General features: G+C 37.6%; 1 protein-coding gene across 5 annotated transcripts in view; it reads left to right on the forward strand.

Moving 5' to 3' along the window:
• The window catches only part of myo3a (myosin IIIA), a 114,409-nt gene extending 97,596 nt beyond the window's left edge, over window positions 1–16,813 (forward strand). For all 5 annotated transcript variants that reach the window (XM_079601218.1, XM_079601221.1, XM_079601219.1 and 2 more), the window contains 12 exons: window positions 78–158; window positions 257–462; window positions 1,097–1,208; window positions 1,287–1,449; window positions 1,534–1,620; window positions 3,135–3,258; window positions 4,433–5,579; window positions 5,731–5,875; window positions 9,824–9,915; window positions 10,007–10,047; window positions 15,652–15,837; window positions 16,016–16,813. In XM_079601218.1, the coding sequence (XP_079457344.1) occupies window positions 78–158; window positions 257–462; window positions 1,097–1,208; window positions 1,287–1,449; window positions 1,534–1,620; window positions 3,135–3,258; window positions 4,433–5,579; window positions 5,731–5,875; window positions 9,824–9,915; window positions 10,007–10,047; window positions 15,652–15,837; window positions 16,016–16,130 (2,499 nt within the window). In that variant the 3' untranslated portion in view covers window positions 16,131–16,813. The remainder of the gene's footprint in view (window positions 1–77; window positions 159–256; window positions 463–1,096; window positions 1,209–1,286; window positions 1,450–1,533; window positions 1,621–3,134; window positions 3,259–4,432; window positions 5,580–5,730; window positions 5,876–9,823; window positions 9,916–10,006; window positions 10,048–15,651; window positions 15,838–16,015) is intronic.
• The last annotated feature ends 165 nt before the right edge of the window (window positions 16,814–16,978 follow it).

The raw sequence follows: 16,978 nt of genomic DNA on the forward strand, positions 1-16,978 counted from the left end.
TTATGTTTATAAAGAGTCCCATTATCCCTTTTGTAGATTTTCATGATCAGCGTGCTGAATAATTTGTGTTTGTACAGGCGGAGAGCACAGGGGAAAGCACACATCACCCCAGAGAGACCACCAACATGAAGACTCAAACTGTTGCCTCTTACTTCAGAGTAAGACTTTTGAAGACCTAATAATGATAAGAACCAATAAAATTGTCCCACTCGTGTCCACAATCTTGCTTCTTCTTTTTTTGCACTGTACTTTGCAGTATTCTCTAATGGACCTGTTATCAAAGATGGTGGCAGGCCAGCCTCACTTTGTCCGTTGCATAAAACCCAATAATGATCGTCAAGCCCACAAGTTTGACAGGGAGAAGGTTCTGATCCAACTACGCTACACTGGAGTTCTAGAGACGGCCAAGATCCGCAGACAGGGTTACTCTCACCGCATTCTCTTCAACAACTTCATTGAGAGGTCAGAAAAATTTTGCATAAACCCCTTTTCCACCTAATTGGTGTCTGTGTTGGTGCTGGAGCCAATACCCTGCCAAGGGACCTTAACCAGGCTGTGTTTCCACTGACTGAACAATGACTACACTCTTATAAATAAAGGTTCTTTATTGGCATTGATGGTTCCATGAAGAACCTTTAACATCCATGGAACCTTTTCATTGCATAAATTTTTTTTGGGATTATTAAAACGTTCTTTTTCACACTAAGAAAAAAAATGGTTATTTTAAGAACTGTACTGTTCCACAAAATGGTTCCTCTATGGCATCACTGCGAAAACCTCCTTTTGGAACCTGTATTTTTAAGAGTGTAAACAACCTGCCCACAAACAATCATGAACCCACATCATGAACTTTGATCTTAGTTTTGAAAACTTATTTTAACATCCAATGTAATTTAATTAAGAATCTATTATGCCACCACAAACTGGCTTTGATTCAACAATCCAAATGTATGAAAAAAATAAACTTCAAAGACAAGGAAACCACCAGTTCTTGTACCAGCACTAGCACATTGCCGGTGAAAAGGGGATTGCCTCCTGGGTGTAGAATTTCTCAGTTGTTATGTTCAACGGTTTACTAACCACTGGGATTTTTCAGGTACTCTATATTAGCATTTAGAGCCAATGAAGAGCCAGCAATGAATCCAGAGACATGTGCGGTTATTTTGGAGAAGGCCAAACTAGAGAACTGGGTTCTGGGCAAAACAAAGGTTTGTTTAAGATAAGCATTAATAACTTCTGCAGTTGATGTTCAACAAAGCTCACAACTATGATCATTATTTGTTCAGGTCTTTCTTAAGTACTATCACGCGGAGCAGCTGAATCTGATGGTGAGGCAAACCACGGACCGGATCGTTCTAGTCCAGGCATGTGTACGGGGCTGGCTGGCATTCAGACGATATCGTTTGATGCTGGAAAAGAGAGAACAAAGTGCCGTGGTGTTACAATCAGGTGAGCTCATGCTGTTGACTGGATGTTAAAGTGCAAAAAGTCCAATAATCTGTTGAACCAGCTCTAAAATCTTCTTTCTTCTAGCATACAGAGGACACAAAGTTCGGAAAACAGTGGCTGATGACAAAAGCAAAGCAAAGTCTGAAGTTGTTTTAACCCAATTTCAAGCTTGTAAGACAAAAGAAATCATAAAAGTATTGTCGAGACTTAAAGTGCCCCTATTATGCTATTTTAAAGCCTCCTAATTTTGTTCTGGAGGTCTCCTAGAACAGGTTTACATGCATCAAAGGTCAAAAAACGGTTTAATTTTCTCATAATAAACATTTCACATCACCACATTTTTCAATGATTCTCAAACGACTCCCTGGATGAATCAATCTTTCTAAATCCCTCCTTTCCGCGAGCTGCTCTGATTGGCCGGACAGCTCAGTCTGTTGTAATTGGTCTATCGCGTACAGCGTGTCAGAAACACCCATTGATTGGCCATTGTGTTCACGTGCTCAACATATATGTTTGTGATTCTGGAAACACCCATTACCATAACTGAACTTCAGCTCCATCCGGAGACTTCCTACAGCTCAGCGATTGTACACTGTAAACTAAAGGCAGTAACGAACAATGACGTCGATTTTACCATATAAATCTGAGTGCGAGTCCGAAGATGAAACATTGGAATAACTATTTATTCAACCCGAACCTCCATCGCAAGGACGTCTTGAGCAGGACGTTTCTCAGTGATACGCTACTCAGTCTGAGGTACATTATGAGATGTTGCAACTGTAATTCCTCCATCAGCATTAACAAATGTATGTCCATTAACAAACCAATGATTATAAATTTATTGCGGTGCACATGAGGGAACTGTATCAAACACGATAAACGTTGGTAAAAACTAATTTTGCTTTACTCAATGTAGTAAGAATAACAGACGATCTGCATAGACACAGTTTTAGGTAATAGTGGCCCACAGACGATTAGCAGAAGAATTGCAGTAAGACAGTAATAACGTGAGTGAGCCAGTTAGCAGAGACCTACACAATATAGTTTTGAACACCGGTAGAAAATATATACATCGATAATTAGTCATACTTTCAGGTTGTGATTCTGAGGAGCAAGTTAGTCCACGTAAACTGGGTATTGACCCTTCTTTCTAGGACAAGTGACTCCCTCATTGAACTCCAAGATTATAGAAGCAGTCGTCAGTAAAATGAAGGGAACACAGCAAAAGTTTGGGATTATACTTCTATGGTATACTTCTGTGGTAAGATTCATTTTAACCATAGATTCTTCACAGCCTCATCCTTTGGAAGTGAAAATAAACCAAATTTACTTTCACAGCAGAGGGCACAGCGTCTTGACGACATGATATCCACACGAACGAGCTACAGCAAGATGTCCTGTCCACACAGAATAAAGACGGGCATTATGCAAATGTAATATGTTGTGACGTGTGAACTTCGCGAAAATAGATTCAAACTCCAAAGAACTCGCTTGGGCGGTTCAGAGTCGATTCTTTCTTTTGAGATAAACTAACTTTAATTATGATGCACTTTCAGCTTTACAACTTTGCAGACTGTTTACATTCACATTCAGCTACATTACACACTGTATTAATCCATGATAGGGGCACTTTAAATGGGTTTGGAAGTCATACGTAATGACTAAATCACACCTTCTTCGTGCAGTGTGCAGAGGATATCTGGCAAGGCAGAAATACAAGGAGTTACTAGAGGAGAAGAACAAAGCTGCTGCAAAGATCCAGGCCCATTACAGGGGACACAAAGAGAGGAAGAGCTTTAAGAGGAAAAAGTAAGACCTATTCTTAATCCATCTGATTTTATTATCTTGGAGATTTGCTTAAAGAATCTGCTAACAAACAAAATCCATAATATGCAGTCCATCGGTCCATCAAAGGTCATTTTAAGTTCTCTATTATCCAGCTCTTTTTCTTACTGCTTCATTGTGCTTCCAAGCTATGTATTTATATTCTTGCTTTAACTGGGGACTCGAGCTATCTAACAAAAGGTATATGGTGGCCATTAAAATTAATTATTAAAATGGCCTTACTACATTAGCAAGATGAGGTTGATTACAGTAGCTATTCCAACTTGTGTTGGTATGAAATGTGAGAAGGGAAGTGATATGAGAGACACCAGTAACACAAATGTTGACATACCGTGGAGAGTCATTAACATCACCATTAGAGTCTGGGCTGAGCCAGTTTGCATGCTCTCTCGTGTTGTGTCGTGGGTTTCCTCTGGGTGCGGGATAAGTGAATTTGAGACACTAAATTGTCCATAGGTGAATGTGTATCCGTCTGCGTGTTAGCCTTGCAGTGGACTGGCCATCCTTCTAGGATGTTTCGCTGCCTATGGCCCAAGATAGGCTTCAGCTTCCCTGCAACCCTGATTCTGACAACCGTTTTTTGAGGATGTATACTAAAATCTTAGACACTTAGGGCCATATTTACGAACAGCTTGGCCAGTGAAAACCCACTTTTTGGCTTTTTTCAGGATTTATTATAGATACGCAGTAAAAAATTAGTGCTGGAAACTAAAGGCGTGGATAGGATTATTTATGCGGCTTATTGCTTATGCATTTGTAGGAGTTTCCCTTTCAGACGCAGATTATTTAAATGAATAATGCAAGGTGATTTACTAAGGTTTGCGCTAGTCAATTTACTGTTTTTTTTGTGCCATTATTTAACACCCAAGAAAAGCATGTCTTAAACCAGATGCTAATTTGCTCTACTCTTGGTGGATTGCATTGGTTATTATGGAAACGATCCGGCTGTGTCTGTGTTCTTTAATTTAGATAGATCACGCGCAGAACTTTCCACTCCCATCTGTGCTTTTTTGGAATTGCGCTCTCACGCTAATTTGCCCTGTTTAGTAAGTCTGGCCCTTAATGCTGCAATTGACCAGTTAGATACTCTTAGAATCAAATATTTGACAATGCTGTGGTTGTGATTTATTTTACACAGAGAAGCCATGCAGAAGGAAAAGACTGAGAAATCAGAGGAAGGGACGGATGTCTCATCAGAAGCAGATGGTCCAGATTCAGAGGAGCCGCCACAGGAAGGAGGTGAAATGGAAATGGATGATGCTGATGAAAAGGCTGCTGTGGTCCTCCAGAGCAACTTCAGAGGTTACAAAGAAAGGAAGAAATACAAGGAGCGTCGGGAACGGAATAAGACCTTGACCGGGGATGAGCTGAACGTTTCCTCATCCAGCGCTGAAAAAGATACTTCTGGAGAAGATTTGGATGCTATACAAACGGAAAATATAGAGGAAGAAAAGGAGACTGAGGAAGAGGCTGCAGATGGAGGAGATGAGGACCCTGAACAGGAAGCCAAGGCAGCCACTGTTCTACAGAGCAACTTCCGAGGTCATAAAGAACGTAAAAAACTCCAGGAGGAGGGGAAGATGCCGGTTAGAGGGAAGAAGGAGACAGAGACACAGAGTCCTTTAGTTGAGGAGGAGCTTCCTATTCCAGATCCACCACCTCCGGAAGAACTGATGGAGTTCACAGAGGAAATGGAACAGGAAGATGAGACTCCAGCTGAACCCTCAGGAGACGATGAAGAGGCCAAAGCCGCTGTGGTCCTTCAGAGCAACTTCCGTGGCCACAAAGAGCGTAAAAGACTCCAGGATGAAGGCAAAATACCAAGGAAAAAAACTAAAGAGGATCTGGCTAATGCAGAAGCTTCAGAACCAGACATTCTGATTGAGGAATTTCCACCTCCTCCAGTAGAACTTGAGCAAGACCAAGACCAAGATTCCAGTCCATCAGGGGCAGATGAAGAACATGCCGCAACTGTTTTACAAAGCAATTTCAGAGGCCACAAGGAGAGAAAGAGATTGAGAGCTGAGAGAGCCACAGGAAGCGAGCAAGAAATGTCAGAAGAGGTGAAGGAGCAGGAGAATGAGGAAGGTCTGGATATCACAGATGTTCAGCTAGAACAGAAGGAGGTAGAGGAAGAGGAGGACACTCAGGATGAGGAAGGCCAATACGATGAGCAGCAGGCAGCCATTAAAATCCAGAGCAATTTTAGAGGTTACAAAGACAGAAAGAACCTGAAAGCTACATCACAAAAACAGGACGAGGAAGTGGAATCACTCTTCAAAGAGGTGTTGATAATCTTTTTATTTTAGTTTGATTTTTTATTCTGTTCTCATTTACCCACCCTGATGTCAATCCAAACCTGTATTTCAGAAATGCTACAAGTCTTTTACACAAAATTAATTTGATGACTGTCGTATTTCTTTGTAACCTGCTCAGGTAACCAAGGCTTCTGAAGATTACCTATCCCTGCAGAAGAAGTTAAATGAAATCATCCTTGCCCATCAGCTCAACCCCAGCAAAAATGGGATGTTTGTGAAAGGACAAGCCATGAATGGCTACATGGGCTGCTCTCAGCCACCAGGTAAACATCTCTCTTAAATCATGTCTCTCAGTACTTTTAGCCTTTCTCTCTCCAACCCCCTCCCCCAAACTGATTGGTAGACCAAAGTTTGGAAGCAAAAAAAAACACTGTGTTTTGTTAATTTTCCAAACTAATAATTATTATGTTATTATTTATAGCCATAAATGCTTGTCAGTACATTCAGTAGTACACCTTAACCATATTTCAAAGACAATAGAAGTGACTATGAAATTAAATTACATCTAAAGACAAAGATGCTCTATTTAAGTAGTTTGACTGAACCGTTATTTCATGTTCATTTAAAGGGATAGTTCACCCAAAAATGAATATTAGCCCATGATTTACTCACCCTGAAGCCATCCTATCTGTATATGACATTCTTCTTTCAGACGAATACGATCGGAGTTATATTAAAAAATGTCCTGGCTCTTACAAGCTTGATAATGGGAGTGAATGGCTGTCTGTCTTTGGAAGTCCATCAAAGCGCATCTATTCATGATTAAAGTGCTCCACGCATCTCCGGGGGTTAATAAAGGTCTTCTGAAGTGAAGCGATGCGTTTGTGTAAGAAAAATATCCATATTTAAAACTTTATCGACTAAAATAACTAGCTTCCGGCAGATGGCCATACATAAGTCGACTTACGCCAAAATAGTAACACTTGAACTTGACTCACAACATAATGACGCAATTTGACGCCTTTCACGGTTCAAACAAACAGGGCTAGGCAACTGTATTCGTCATTAATCGTTGTGAGTCAAGTTCAAGTGTTGCCAGAAGCTAGTTATTTTAGTCGATAAAGTTTTAAATATGGATATTTTTCTTACACAAACGCATCGCTTCACTTCAGAAGACCTGTATTAACCCCCGGAGACACGTGGAGCACTTTAATCATGAATAGATGCGCTTTGATGGACTTCCAAAGTCAAACAGCCATTCACTCCCATTATCAAGTTTGGAAGATTTTTTATATAACTCAGATCGTATTCGTCTGAAAGAAGATGTCATATGCACCTAGGATGGCTTCAGGGTGAGTAAATCATGGGCTTATTTTCATTTTTGGGTGAACTATCCCTTTAAGCTAAAAATGTCATGCGTTCTCATTTAATTGCAATTGAGATTCAATTAAGTGTCCTAAAACATGACTAAACATTGCTAGTAATATACAAGTCTATAAGCAACTAGTTAATAGTGAGAAATGGTCACCAAACTAGAGTGTTACCATCTTTTACTTAGGTACTCTTTTTAAAATGGTGTTAAAGTGTCCTTTTTTTCCACAAGGGCTTTGGTTATTTGCACTGAAAACAAACAGGGTTTTTTTTTTTTTTTCAAAGATGGAAAAATATAGCTAATGTTTTCAGTATTCCTAGTGGACTATCCAAAACTGCTTCTGATGGAGATTAAAATAGCTGTTGGAAAGCTCTACCTTAATTACATTTGCTTGCTATCGATTTTATCAGTATGTGAAGTTTCCTTTTCTCTAACGATGACTGTCTGATCATATCATAAAATGGATGCCATAACAGGCAAATTGGGCTCAACAAGATGTGTCATCAGAAAATGCCCCCGCCGGCACAGATTTACTCTTCATTTGATTTCTGTTGCGATATATCTAATTGCTTTTGGAAGGATAATTCTTGCAGATTCTATTATTCTTGATATGTCTAAATGAATCTGGATTATTCTGTCAACAGTGATTATGGTTTGTTTATGACAGATGTGGTTTTCTTCTCTCACACAGCCTACAAAAATCTAGATTTAATTTGCTTTGTAAATACTGTGGTCATCTGTCACAAGTTTATTAATGATTTATTGCCATTGTAAAATCTATTTGTAAGCTCCGCAGTCATAATAAATTATTGTAACCAGAATCTTTTTGTGTGGAAACAATTATTATTGTGCAATTATTATTGTTTCCACATAGAAGTGCCCTTTGAATGCCAGTCACATTTCCGTGTACATGAAAGGTTTTTAAATGCTAATCGCATTGCCCTGGCAATTATAGCAAGCATTAATATAAGAGCTGCAAATTGGCTTTATACCTCTGAGCAATCAAGAATTGCTGATGACCTTTCAAGAGACACATTCAATAAATATGACAAACTCTCCAGCCTGTTCCCACTGGTCCTGCTGGACGTTGATTAATTTTCTTTCATACCTGACTTTTCTACATGATAAACAGTGCTTGAGTTAGCAGACATTCAAATACATCAAAGGTCATTTTTGTATCTTTTGTTGTTGATCTCTAAGATCATATTTCATTAAGTATTCTCTATCATGCCTGACTTTTCTACATGATAAACAGTGCTTGAGTTACCAGATATTTAAATACATCAAAGGTCATTTTTGCATATTTTTTTGTTGATCTCTAAGATCATATTTCATAAAAACAGTATTCTCTATCGAAGGCATTCCAGTGAGTAACACTTTATAACTCCGTTTCAAAACCTAGCCAGCCTACACAGCATTTTTAGGCATCATAGGTGTGCTCCCTACATGAAGGCTGTTTCAAAACAGTAAGCATGCCAAATTATTCTTCATACTTATCACTTTTTGGTGAAAATTGCATGTATCCTTGCAACAGAACAAGGTAAAACATTTATTCAAAATTCAACAGAAATTAGAGAAATTATGGTAGTACTTTACAATAAGGTTTTATTTGTTAACATGCATTAGTTATGAAATAACAATGAACAATTACTCTTCAGTATTTATTAATCTTAGTTAATGTAATCAAGATTTACTAATACGTTTTTAAGATCAAAAGTTGCAACTGTTATCATGAGATAATGCACTGTGAATTAACATTAACAAGAACATTTTTATTTACTAGCATTATCAATGGTTAATAAAATATATTGATAAATTATTGTTAGTTAAATTTAGTTCATTTGAACATATTCTTAACTAATGTTAACAAATTAGACCTTATTGTGAAATGGTAGCAAAATCTTTAAATGTACCATTAAATGTATTTCCTTCAGTAATTAAACATTAATACAAAAAGTCTGGTTTCACTTTACTTTGATGGTCCCTTTAACACATTCTGTTGACTATAAGTAACGTTGCACGTACATGTCTACTAACTCCCATTAGTGTTAATAGAGTACTAGTAGACTGGGGTTAGAATAAGTTGACATGTAGTTGCAAAGTTATTTATAGTCAGTTGAGTGTCTGTTGGTGGAGCATCACAATAAAGAGTTAGCAGATATTAAGCAGTCTACTAATCCTTTAATGAGAGTTAGTTGACATGTAGTTGCAAAGTTACTTATAGTCAACAAAATATTCAAACGGGACCATAAAAGCAAAGTGTTACAAAAAGTTTTTATAGTCATTCTAATTAAAGATTTACTATTGTTATGCTAATTACAGTGTTGCACTGTTAGCTTAGCAACATGCTAACATTAAACTCAATTGCAGTCAGTTGTGAATTGAATAGCCTATTTTGAGTGTTTCAAGTCAGTCACTTATGAGGTTCCATTTCAGTTCCAGTTATGATGCTGCCAGAAGGTAGCTGCCTATGTAGGCCGTATACAGAAACCGAAGGGTTTGGAACAGAGTTTCCGTGTCTGTGTCTGTGTCAGTCTGTAGGAACATGTTGTGACTGGTGGGGCATTTCTGATTGATTGTTAGTGGATAATTACAAATAGCGAGACCCGGGGGTTAAACCGTGCCACACGGTTTGTTCGATAAGAACAAAGGGGTCAAAGGTCAGCTGGATGTTGTGTGCTGATCCTATTCTTCAGTTTGTCTCAATGGGGCTCCCACCAGGGAATTATTTGTTGTATTCTCTTTGTTCAGCGTGCACACAGGGGACCATAATAAAATATCCAGACAAGGTTCAAAAGGCTTCAAGGTCAAATATATCACTAGACACCCTTTAATTGTTGATTGTTTTTTCCTGTCCCATTTTCACCTTTTATTTTCCTGATGTGATTTGAACCAACAGCCGACACAAAGCAGTCCCGAACGCCTCGCCGCACACAACAACCAAAGACCCTGAACACACCAGAGGACTCCACGTACTACACACTCATTCATGTGAGTCTGCATCACACAATGGCACTCACTTTATCTGAGGATTATCTGGGCTTCTGCTTTAATGATCTTTCTCATGCTGGGTCTTTTCCAGAGGTCTGTCCAGGACGATAAAAGGAGGCCGAGAAAACAAAGGTAAATCAGTTAGCAGAAGTGTTATAGGCCTACTAAACAAGAACGTGCCTCTCTAGATGCTGCTTTGCAGACAAAGAGAAAACACTTTGTCTGGAATGGAATACTAGTGTACAGCGTATAGCGTATGTTATGATACACTGTATACTGCATTTTTTATTAGTATATTAATCAGTGTAGGATGTGGAATGAAGCAATACACTACATTGTTGTCACATGACCTCAATATTTATTGCTCACCAAAGCTGTATTTATTTGATCAAAAATACAATAAAAACTGTAATATTAATTACAATTTAAAATAACTGCGATAAAATAAAAGCTGAATTTTCAGCATCATTGCTCCAGTCTTCAGTGTCACATGATCCTTCAGAAATCATTCTAATATTCTGAATTACTGCTCAGGAAACATTTATTATTGTTATCTGTTAATGAATAGAAATATGTTTAAAGCATTTATTTGAAACCGAAATTGCTAAAGAAAAAGTTTTAATTTCTTAAAAATAAATGAATAAATTCTGACCCCAAAGTTTTGAACAGTAATGTAAATCTGGTCTTTTTTTTTGCATTTTAATTTAGTTAATTTAACTAATTTAAATGTGTTAAATCCAATAACATTTAACTAATTTAGAGGCAAGATAGACATGTATGTTACAAAGGTCAAAATGTCAAACACAATGCTTTATGAAAGAAAGTGTTGTGTGGCATCATGGGTAAGAAAATTTGCATACTGGCACAAATATTTCCGAAATAGCACAGGTATTACTATAGTACACTGTTAAAAACATAGCCAAACAAATTTAGGTGAATAACTGAATAAAAAATACCAATGTTGTCACCAGGCCACTTTTTAATAAGTTTGTATCTTTATTGCTTTTAAAAATTCTCAGTATACCCACTAATACTTAATGCAATGATACGTGTTCTCATGCCACACATACAGTAATAAAGCATGTAGGAAACGTGCTTAATAAATAAAAGCTGAAATATAGACAATGTTCAGATTGATCTAATTATATTAACTGGCAATTGTAATGCGGATGCTAATAGCTGGCATATTACGGCTAGTTCCTGTAGCGTTTCCCTGTCAGGACTGAGGCCAGCGTGACATATCTGCAGTGTCACAGCATGTGAGAAATATTGTGTGTGTGAACATGAATCTGGACCTCCACGAGCGCCGCTGACAGGAGATTTCACAGGCCAGTCGAGTGACGAACAGCACTTACAGAAACACAACATCAGGGACGAGTAATAGCAAAAAGTCAGCTTGACAGTATTCATGAAATCAACTTCCAATACATATTCCTGGTCTTGTTGTGAACAATACATCAGTATTGTAATCTATCACTATATACATCAGTAATAGTGTATATTTTTCTCACTGAATATCCTGTTTCATTTGTTAATACTGTACATCACATGAGGAGTTTAAATGGACTGTGTGTTTCATGTTGACTTGAAGAGTGAGAAGGTCAGTAGGACGGACAAATCTCTGGCTCTGTCTGATAACTGGCCCATGTTGTGTCAGAGGGAAATAGAGAGAGATATAGGGGAACATTGAGGGAATAAGAGCAGGCTGAGGACATGCAGGGAATGAGGGAATCCTGCGGGACAAATGTGCACAACTGGAGAGATGGAGCGGACAGATGTAGAAGAACACTCGGCTTTTACTGCCATGTGAATTAATATAACCGTGTCCAGGTCACATTTCACTGTGAAACTCAGAAAACAAAAATAAATGCGATTTTTCATGAAGAAAATTAAGCATAATTTTATGACCATTATAATTAGATTTTTGGCATTTTGACATTTGACAGTACTTAATGTTTTCCACACAACCTTGTCTTACACAGATGCCATCATTTTATAATAATAATAATAATTTAGCATGAAGGCAGAACAACAAATATTATATACAATTAATAATTATGTATCATATGATAGTGTTAAATTATTATTTTTTGTATATTATTTTAAGGCATTTTTAAAGTATTTATATATTTTTTTTGTGTGTTATATTAATACTTTTTTTGTAATTTGATAATTACAATTAATTACATGATGTTTTCCACACAGATTCTGCTTACATAGATGGAATGATTCATTTAAAAACATAAATAAATTCAGCATTAAGGCAGAACAACAAATCTTAAATACTTTATTATTTTAAGTATCATAATGCGTTCAATTTTGATATTTAATATATTCTTAAACACCATGTTTTATGTCAATAATATATACGGTAAGTGTTTTAATAAATACATTTTATTTATTAATATATTAATACTTTGTTGGCATTTTGCCATTGTTTTTTTCATGTTTCCCACAGAAATTCTCCTTACACAGATGCTCTCATGAATTTTTGTAAAACTTGAATGAAATAAACGCTTCAATACTTTATTATTTTAAACATCATATCATAATATATTAATTTATTATAAATATCATTTTTATAGCAATAAAAATATACAAAATATATATTTTTCTATTTTATATTATTATTACTTTATTATTATAAGTATCATATTATAAAATATTACATTCTTTACAATAAGGTTTCATTTGTTAAAGGGTTAGTTCACCCAAAAATGAAAATAATGTCATTAATGACTCACCCTCATGTCGTTCTAAGCCCGTAAGACCTCCGTTCATCTTCGGAACACAGTTTAAGATATTTTAGATTTAGTCCGAGAGATTTCTGTCCCTCCATTGAAACTGTATATACAGTATACTGTCCATGTCCATAAAGGTAATAAAAACATCATCAAAGTAGTCCATGTGACATCAGTGGGTTAGTTAGAAGTTTTTGAAGCATCGAAAATACTTTTTGGTCCAAAAATAACACAAAATAAGACTTTATTCAGCATTGTATTCTCTCCCGGGTCTGTTGTCAATCCTTCACAGTTACGCTGATGGCGTAAGACGCTGATGACGTGTTATCTGGTGCGCCCGAGCTTCATTTATAGACTGAGGGAAACGCACGCTGTAAAAGTGTCTCATCCGCGACATGCACATTTACGCACCATTAAAAAAATTATATCCACGCAAACAATGTAGAATAGCTTGAATATAGCGTGCGTCTTCCTCAGACTGTAAACGAAGCTCGGGCGCACCAGATAACACGTCATCAGCGTCTTACGTCAGCAGCGTCACTGCGGAGTCCTGAACGCAGATTCACAACAGACCCGGGAGAGAATACAATGCTGAATAAAGTCTTATTTTGTGTTATTTTTGGACCAAAAAGTATTTTCGATGCTTCAAAAACTTCTAACTAACCCACTGATGTCACATGGACTACTTTGATGATGTTTTTATTACCTTTATGGACATGGACAGTATACTGTATATACAGCTTCAATGGAGGGACAGAAAGCTCTCGGACTAAATCTAAAATATCTTAAACTGTGTTCCGAAGATGAACGGAGGTCTTACGGGCTTAGAACGACATGAGGGTGAGTCATTAATGACATTATTTTCATTTTTGGGTGAACTAACCCTTTAACATTAGAACTAACAATACAAATCTTTCTGAAGCATTTATTAATCTCAGTTAATGTTTATCTCAACATTTACTAATACGTGATTAAAATCAAATGTTGTATCTGTTAACATTAATTAATAAACCTGAACTAACAATGAACAGTCGTATTTGTATTATTTAATGTTTACAAAGATGAATAAGTACTGTAAAAAATGTATTCTCATTGTTAGTTAATATTAGGTAATGCACTAACCTTAACTAATGGAACCTTATTGTAAAGTGTTGCCAATACATGTTAATATAATATGAAATAATTTTTAAATAATAATTCTGTATATGTTTGTTGGTGCTGACTGGTGTAACCGCATCAGTGGTCTCGCTGTAGGCTTTGGGCTTCATTGGTTTCATAGATGGCTGTTTTCATTACATAAGCCTTGAGACATTGGTAAAGTCCAGTGAAAGAACATTCCCAGAGTCTGAGCCGCCATGAATCAGAGGCTGTCCTGAAGGCCATCGCTTACATTCAGCAGAACAGCCATGAAATGCGCCCAATTCAGCATAATGGCCAACTATTACTAATAGCAGCCTGCTATGACAAAATAGGCGTTATTTATGATCGGGAACAACAAACTTTGGCTAACGGCAAGCAGGGTTTTCTGAAGCAAAGAATTATAAATACAGCATTGTAAACAGGAATCGTTCGGTCATGATCACTCGAACTTATGTCATTCAAAAAAGTAGATGGGGACACCATAAAAATAGTCACGTTACTATTCCAAGCCTTTTGAAGAAACAAATCTATAACTTATGAATAAATGATGACAGAATTTAATTTTAATGTGTGAACTATCTTTAAACGGGAGTCCCAAAGGGGGATTTTCGCCGCAGTGCCAGAAGAACTATTTCTGGTTGCCCAAATAACTCAAGTGAACAGTTCTTAGAGTCCCCCTGTGCTAGAAATCACGATTTTAATGTTGTGTATATGTCTATGTGGTGTTTTTAATGTGCTTTAAGACAAACCATTTTGAGTATTTTCTCCTTAAAACAGCAGTGAAAGACCTAAGACGGTCTCAAAAACGCGGTTTGAAATCGTCTGTGTTTCTGACGTCATAAATTACCTTTTAACCAATCACGTCAACATGCCGGCGGGCTTTAGCATATCATTACCTACGCTCTGAAGCAGGGGAGTCTCAAGAAGCCAGGTTATCCCGCTATATTTTTCTGTTGATATGAATATAGTGGGTGAATTATGTATATGATGTATATTAGGATGTTATGATGAACTATATGCCTTTCAAAGCGTGTGTAAGGATGCTGATTTTTAGAAGGCAGACTGAGATGGTGAACGGGAACATGGTTTGTGTAACATTAGCAACACATTATTAGCTGTTTGATAACATCAAGGGTTAGGGATATTCAAGGGTTAGGGTTAGGGATAGTCAAGGGTTAAGGTTAGGGATAGTCAAGGGTTAAGGTTAGGGATAGTCAAGGGTTAGGGATAGGGATAGTCAAGGGTTAGGGATAGGGATAGTCAAGGGTTAGGGATAGGGATAGTCAAGGGTTAGGGATAGGGATAGTCAAGGGTTAGGGATAGGGATAGTCAAGGGTTAGGGATAGGGATAGTCAAGGGTTAGGGATAGTCAAGGCTTAGGGTTAGGCAACGGTTAGGGTTAGGCAACGCATGTGCCCGACGCTGTAAAGAGCGATACCATTGTGCAGCGTTTACTACAGTAAGCTGGCGAGTAAATCTCTGAGCTGGCATGAGTGAGTGGAGGCAGGGCTAATTTGCATATTCATGGCCCACGTATACTAAATGAAGCAAGGGTGTAGAGTTTCATTCAAACTATTTTAAGGCATGAAGAAATTTCATTCAATTTAATTTTTCCACTGGAAGAAACATTTAAATGTCATTTTGGTGATGAAAGATTTTTAAGGAATACAATTATCGATTACAGGGGGACTTTAAAATAATAATTTTTTCTTAGTGTGAAGAACATTTTAATAATCCAAAGAACCATTTTCCATTATAAAGAACCTTTTGTGCATTGAAAAGGTTCAATGGATCTTCACTGAACCATCAGTGCCAATAAAGGTGCAAATTCATCTGTTTTCTCTGCACCCACCAGCCCCAAAAAGCTGGACAATGATGACCAGTACTACCAGGGCTTGAGCAGCAGTAAATCCACAAGCCTGCCCAGTGACCGACGGCGCTCCAGCAAACGAAAGGCTTCCACTGAGAGAAGACGCTCTTCCGAGACGCCGCTGTCCGATGTCCCGAAATCTGATATCCCCAAAGATCCAAAGGAGAAGAGGTGAAAGAACACATCATTCAGTCTGTTTAACAAATGCACTCCTCGAGACGTTGACCTCACACTGCTATACACCGAGCGGCAGACGTGATGAATGTGTTGGAGCAGAAGATGCAGATACCCACGCTTTCTTTCCCTTTCTGTGTGAAGTCATGCTTTATCTGCCCCTCTCTGTCCATAGGCACTCGTTCTCCAGAATGCCCTCTGCAGAGAGTCAAAGTGAGGACAACCCCTATGACTATAGAAAGATACTGAGGAAGACCTCCCAGAGAAGAAGGCTTATAACACAGACATAACCCTCAACAACAGGACTAATGCTGACCGATGTGGTCAGCGGAGAATGCTGTTTGTCCTCAAAGGAAGAGATCACCTAAAAAGGACAATTCTGGCATCATTTACTCACCGTCGTGTCATTCCGAACCCAGATTATTCGCTTTCCTGCATGGAACACGAAAGGAGACATTTTGAATAATGTAACAGCCGCTCTTTTCCATGCGATTACAATAATCAAGAACTGAAGCTTTCAAATCTCCAATAAGCCACAAAGTGATGTTTAATTCATCAAAGAATCATTCTTTTGAGTCAGAGCTGAATCATTTGAAATGATTTGTTCAGAAATCGATTGCAGAGGTTAACAGGTTAACAGATTATACCCTGTTTCTTTGAGGAAATCAGTTCAGTTGGTTGGTTTCCTCAAAAAAATGGAAGTTGTGATAGTCTTTTCTTCCCTATTGTGACGTATATCCAAGTGCAACGGCTTCTCAGACTAGAAAAAATGTAGGACGGGACTTGATTTTGTCTTTTGGGAGTTGATTGGATGGTTGTGGTTTGCTATTGGTGGATCTGGTGTGAGTGACAGGTTGTCCCGCCCTCACGCCAGTAAACACATGATCAAAGAAGAGACGTTGCTGCAAGAGGGGAAGGGGAAGTTATTTTGATTATGAGGGTGCATGATTTATTTTTATTTTTTTTAAATATATTTTTAAAAAATAAATGTGCATGGATAATAAATTCTGCAATATAGCTTTAGTTTAAATAGTTGTGAAAATAGTGACCAATTGTTTTTTGCTGCACAGAATGTAACAATAATGAGCTAATCAGAGACTTAATGAATTGAAGTAATGTTTTCATGGATGGAGCCAAA

This window comes from Phoxinus phoxinus, assembly GCF_949152265.1.
Source record: "Phoxinus phoxinus genome assembly, chromosome: 24".
NCBI classification, from domain to species: Eukaryota; Metazoa; Chordata; class Actinopteri; order Cypriniformes; family Leuciscidae; genus Phoxinus; species Phoxinus phoxinus.